General features: G+C 27.5%; 1 protein-coding gene across 3 annotated transcripts; it reads right to left on the bottom strand.

The window, feature by feature from the left end:
* Positions 1-613: 613 nt before the first annotated feature.
* Positions 614-5,060, bottom strand: LOC100572379 (signal recognition particle subunit SRP68). Of its 3 annotated transcripts, none has more exons than XM_008191250.3 (10): positions 4,918-5,060; positions 4,517-4,668; positions 3,333-3,399; positions 3,132-3,245; positions 2,912-3,068; positions 1,797-1,918; positions 1,412-1,595; positions 1,117-1,344; positions 897-1,044; positions 614-785 (listed from the first exon to the last, which is right to left on the bottom strand). In XM_008191250.3, exons 2-10 carry the CDS (start codon positions 4,602-4,604, stop codon positions 778-780), a joined length of 1,116 nt encoding a protein of 371 aa, XP_008189472.1. In that variant the 5' UTR covers positions 4,605-4,668; positions 4,918-5,060; the 3' UTR covers positions 614-777. The 3 variants fall into 3 exon arrangements, with proteins under 3 accessions (XP_008189472.1, XP_008189474.1, XP_008189473.1); XM_008191252.3 differs by having other exon boundaries at positions 4,517-4,609; positions 4,918-5,037; XM_008191251.3 differs by lacking the exon at positions 4,918-5,060 and adding an exon at positions 4,751-4,900.
* Between the last annotated feature and the right edge of the window lie 785 nt (positions 5,061-5,845).

Genomic DNA, 5,845 nt, shown 5'->3' with positions numbered 1-5,845 from the left:
GAAAAAAATTTTACGATTTTGGATTTTTTTTTATCACTGTGAGAACAACTTATAAGAAACCTTGTATTAAATTTTCAAAGTTTTCTATCCAACCAAAAATTTTTTATCGTTATTTTAAAAAAAAATACTTAGAAAAATTGAAAATTTCATTTGTCTATAAATAGCTCAAAAAAAGTCGAAACACTTTGAAAATTTAACCCTGTATAGACAACGCTAATATAAACATCTGTTGCAAATTTCAAGTGCTTACAATAATTATTTTTTGAGTTACAGTAAAATTAAGTTTTCGTTTTTGTCAAAAATTGGTTTTGCGTAAAAATTCGCGTTTTTCCGTTATTTTTTTAAGGTTTTTCCTGCCGCTTTTGAAAAGTATTGGGAAATTTTCACTATTGACCCCCCAAAGTACCAACTAGATTCACTTTCCTTTCAGAAAAGGTACAACTTTTGAAAATCGAAGCATTTTTACTGCTCCAAAAGTTGTCGTCAGACACAAAAAAAAAAAAAAAAAAAACACACATCATTGTAAAATCAATACATTCATCACTTCGTTCAGAATCTAAAACACCATAATTTAGAATCAGATAATAACAATTAATGTATAGAAAAGTACTATGGTGAAAGATTTGTTAAAGTATCTACCTGAATGCTTTGTAAGCTTTAGCTTTAATGGTCAATTTTTCTTGAAAATCTGAATCGTCTTCCAAACCAGGCAATTGTTGTTCTTCCAAAATATTTTGTATCAAAATCTCATATAACCTAGTTACATCTTGAAGTTTCTTACTCCCCTATGTTAAAATAATAATTATTAATAAATAATAAAAAGTATATAATCAGAATAAATATACAGTTATTATATAGTATAAATAAAAATTATTTTAAAACCACATTTAACATACGATTGTTCCTTTGTTTGCCATCATTTTCCAATGCACTTTCAATTAACAACAAATTACGTTGTATTGATCTTTCCAAACGAATGAATGACAAATAAGTATGAAGATACTGTAATGATGATGCTGAAGAAGTTGAAGAACCATCCATTTTCTGCAAAACAAAATGTATATTAAACAATTTAAATCTATAAACACAAATGTAAAGTAACTTTAAATAACTGACCTGTTCAGTTTTAATGTCATCTCTTATTGCTAGCATAGCATCTTTACAGTCCATCAAATGTTGTTCCAATGAATCACTCTTTTCAGCTAATGTAGTGCATTTGTCCAACAAACTATTAAAATCACGATTGGCTAATAAGAAAGTCCTTACACGAGAATTTTTTACGGGCACAGTACGATTTCTCCAAGTCACTTCACTTAATGAATCTCTTGTTTGCGCCATCAAAGTCTATATAAATGTATAATTTATTTAAGTAACTGTGATATCCTTTATTTTACTAATAAAAGTGACTAACATCCAATGTCACTAATAAATCCCCTTGTGCTTGATTACGCAAATGTAATAGTTGATTAACATCTGTCTCATTTCCAATATTATAAGCACAGAAACGCAAGCTTGGTTCTAATTCTTCATATCGATTTCTATATAAAATAGCATCTTCTTCATTCAGTGCAGATGCTAATTTTTCATAAATCATTCTGAAAAAAAAAAATTATGTTATATCAAAATTATTAATAAATTATGTTAAAAATTTCACATTCAGTTAGAGGATATATAACTGAAATAAAACTATGTCGAATTACACGAAAACAATAATGATCTGTAAATACTAAATAGTAATGTTTCTATACAACATTTCAATAAAAAAAAACAAGTAATAATTAGAAATTTTAACTTACTGAGCTTTTTTTAAGTTTTCTATGGCTGGCTTCCATTCTTGTAGTTCAAATTGCAACATTCCTTCACACCAAGCCACATAAGCTTGAGTTTCTAGTTGAGTACGAGCATCAAATTTTTCAGACTATAATGTTTTTATTTTTATTAAAATAAATTAACTAAGAATAGAATTTATAACAAAACATGGCAGTCAAAATAAATTATAAATTATGCATTAAAAATGTAAATTAATTTAATATTTATTGAACACCTTGAACAGATTATTTTGAAATAATATTGTTTGTTAAAATAAATTAGGTAATGTATTATTACCAATGTAAGTTTTTTTTATCAAAACATATAATGTGATTATTTTTACAGGCAACATAAAATTCCCTCAGCCAAATTTTATTGGATTGAAAAATTGAATCAAGACCTTTTTTAGAAGCTAGAAGTACTAATATACATTTATGGGATTAATAATAATATTTATCATTATATAAAAATAATATTGTTTACTAGATACAAGTTTATAGAAACATTTCAAAATGTTAACTCTTCAAGTGCATTTCAACTTCAATATTTATTCTGACAGGAAAATTAATTTATACACTGTCAAACGAGAGAATCTGTGCACCCCCCTCCCATATCACCATGCCATCAAAGCCGATTCTCCTGTGGCAGTGTCGCGTGGTGATGTGCAGAAGAACTGATTTTCGTTAGTACTCTAAAGAGTCAAAAGTAAAAATATCAAGTACTTTTATTATTGAGAAAAAATAAAATAAATTCTGATATAAATCTATAGATGAACTATTATAATAAATGCAATGTTTTCAGCAAAAATTAAATCAATTAAACCTAAAAGTATCATTCAACAAATTATGTTAAAAATGTATTTTTTCTTTCTTTATATATTATGGTAATTTAATATTATAAAAAAATATATATTTATTTTAAAACTTTACGACCGACCAAAAAAAAAAAAATCGCGACTCACAATTAGGAAAACTTCTCCCATAGTTTATCAATATATTTCAGATTCAATCCAACAAAATATGGAAATTTATTGTTAGCCGAAATATAAATTATATATCACAACGTATACTGATTTTAACACATAATAGTATAATAATTTTACCTCACAAAGTTTTTGAAGTTGTATTGCATAACTAGCAGCTTTTCTTAATCTAGACACCAAATGAAATTTTTTTCTTGGTTCTGTATTAGCTTCAACTCTTAGTTGCATTGCATAACTCCATGCTCTTTCAGCTAACATCAACGGTATGTATACAGCTCTAAATTATATAGATTGTAATTATTAAGTAATTTAATATTTTAATAAATATGAATTTCTTCACCTTTCATCTGTCAAATTGGTTTCTGTAACATTTTTCTTGCGAAAATGTCTTCGATCACCCTGTTGTAAATGCATAACTTTTCGTAAACGTCTGATACGTCGGGTGCAATAACCTCTATAAATTAAAAATGAATATTTTTAGTGTATTTTTCAAAAATTTTTATTAAAAACATATACTAGGTATTTAGTATTTAATTTTTACCTATATCTTTGATAATCATTATGCCTTAAGCCATGTTGCTGTTGGGCTTCCTTAATAATCTTTAATACTGTTTGAAAATTATTAAGGAATATTTAAATTTAAATATAAGTAAGGTAGGTTAGGTTCCTACCAATTTTTTTTTAAATTTCATCAAACTGAACATTAGTTTAATAGATTTGTGCTCAATGTATTTAAAAATGAGTTTAAAAAAAACAACTTATTAATTTTTCGGTAGATATTAGAAACGAATATAAGCGACTCTCTGACAAGGCAATTGAGTTCCTATTGCTATTTACTAGTACAGAGTTGATCGAAAGAGCGTTTTCTTCATATATCTTTACTAAAAATAAGTATAGAAATAAACTAAACGCAGCTCCAGATTTAAGATCATATCTCGCATCATTTGGGCCTGATATTAAAAAATATGTAATTTGAAACAAGGTCAAGGATCTTACTAATATTTTTATTTAAATTTTTGTTTATAAATAAGTAAATAGTAATTTTTTGTGTCTTATTGCTCAATATAATAATACATACATTATTACATTATTGTTATTTTTAATTAAATGTTTTAAGTGGTTATGTGAAACAATTTTAAAAATATTAAGAGGGGTACAATCTAGAAAAATATTAAGCTTAGGGGTACAGAAGGAAAAAAAGGTTGGGGACCGCTGAACTATAGTAAAAATTTATGTTTTGTATAATTTGTAAAATTAATGTATCACTGTAGAAAAAAAAATTGTATTTATTAATTATGAGCAACCTACAGTACTACAAACATATTTGCAAGAACTATAGTTCATAACATTAAATGTATTTATGAGTGAACCGTTTATTGAATAATAAGTATTTATAAGTAGCGGTAGAACAACTGAATCAGAGATCTTAAGGTCCTAGAAATCCCAAATCAGATATGGTGAAAGGTAAGCATGAGGTACAGATGCATAGTGATAGAGACAAATGATCTTAGAAAAACCAAAAAAAAAATGTTATTTGTAAATAATACGAGTATGAAAATCACTTTATCATATTATTATAATAAAATTAAGACATTATGCATAAAATCCTTTACACAAGTTATTATTATTTTTTTTTATTTTGTACATGAAGAGAAAAACTGTTTTAAACCCATTCCCATATAATAGGCGTAAAATAATAAACAGTTTGATAATAGAAAAGGATACTTTCAATTGAAAATATGGGAATTTTCTTTTCTTCATTTTCCGGGGCATTCTCCTTGTTGCTCTCGTTGCCAACAATTTGATTAGACATTGTGCCTGGTAAGATGTAATTACAATTACTGTCTACTTAGATCCAAAATAAAATTATAATAAACCTGTAAGGACAATTGATTATTATGACTTTAAAATGTAAAAATAAATTAAAATCGATAGGAATTTAAGAGATTACAAACTTACTCGTTTTAAAATGTACACAACAATTAAAGTATACAACACACGTTGACAACTTTCGAATATTATTATGTTACATAAACGTGCAATAAAATATAAATCGTAAAAGATTGAGATTGCAAAACTTGGTACAAATTTCGTAAGGTTACAAATTATCAGTACTTAGTACTTACGTGTAGTCCTGTATAGAGTTTGTAGATACGTGTTAAGAAAATGTTGATACCTGTTACCTAGGTAGACTATACAACAATGCCAACGACTGGTCGACGGGTAAATGGGTTGCCTGCCAATCTATTCCTTATGGTTCATAAGTACATTATCAGACTCATTAGTAATCACTAATCAGGCATTCAAACCACCAATCACCATATTGTCTACAAAAAAAAAAACTTGCAGACCACATACAACTAATAATGTTTTTCGACGTGAAACGTAACTATGAAACGTTTTCTACCACGTTATCTCCTTATTATCGATAATATTCAGTATTACGCTTATCACTACAATTTTAAATAATTTGTTCGACTTTGAATAGAAAAAAATAAATATGTGAATTCAATATTAAAATCTAAAAAATGGAATAAAAATTAAAAATTGTTTGTGATTTTTTACTGCTCATTAGAGGTATTATTTCTAACGTTTCATAAATAATTTTACATTAAAATATGATCGCAGATGCTGAGGATTTATATATTGTGTAATGTGTGTAATGTCCTCTACACTCTTTTAGGTCGGTGAACAGTTTCAAATATGTTCCTGACCAGATGGCAAAAAAGATTGTACTTGAAAAAGTTGAATTGTTGGTCTATTAGCCTCAGCAGTTTTGACTGTACCCGTACACATTCTACAATAAATCATGAGTCTGTACTCCCAACCCAAGCACAGGTCGTAATATGTGGTACAGGAGTAGTGGCCAATTCGCTGGCCTACCATTTAGTGGAAAATGGGTGGTCAGATATTGTGCTCATTGACCAGGGAAAGTATGTATCTTATTGGATGCCACATTAAATATTTTGAAATTTGAACCGTTGTTTACTTAGACCTTGTGGAGGGACGATCACATTTCGGTTCAGGAACTCTGGGCTTATTCAAACCAATTGC

This window comes from Acyrthosiphon pisum, chromosome A1, assembly GCF_005508785.2.
Source record: "Acyrthosiphon pisum isolate AL4f chromosome A1, pea_aphid_22Mar2018_4r6ur, whole genome shotgun sequence".
Classification (NCBI taxonomy): domain Eukaryota; kingdom Metazoa; phylum Arthropoda; class Insecta; order Hemiptera; family Aphididae; genus Acyrthosiphon; species Acyrthosiphon pisum.
The sequence above is the reverse complement of the archived record's forward strand: the minus strand, read 5'-3'. Positions and strand labels throughout refer to the sequence as shown.

What these genes read in the sequence shown, in the direction of transcription:
- LOC100572379 (XM_008191250.3), bottom strand. Translation starts at nt 4,604, where the DNA reads ATGTCTAATCAAATTGTTGGCAACGAGAGCAACAAGGAGAATGCCCCG. An exon ending in AACTTCAAAAACTTTGTGAG is followed by an intron (nt 1,919 to 2,911) that starts GTAAAATTATTA and finishes AAAACATTATAG; the next exon opens with TCTGAAAAATTTGATGCTCG. An exon ending in GAAAACTTAAAAAAAGCTCA is followed by an intron (nt 1,596 to 1,796) that starts GTAAGTTAAAAT and finishes TTTTTTTTTCAG; the next exon opens with AATGATTTATGAAAAATTAG.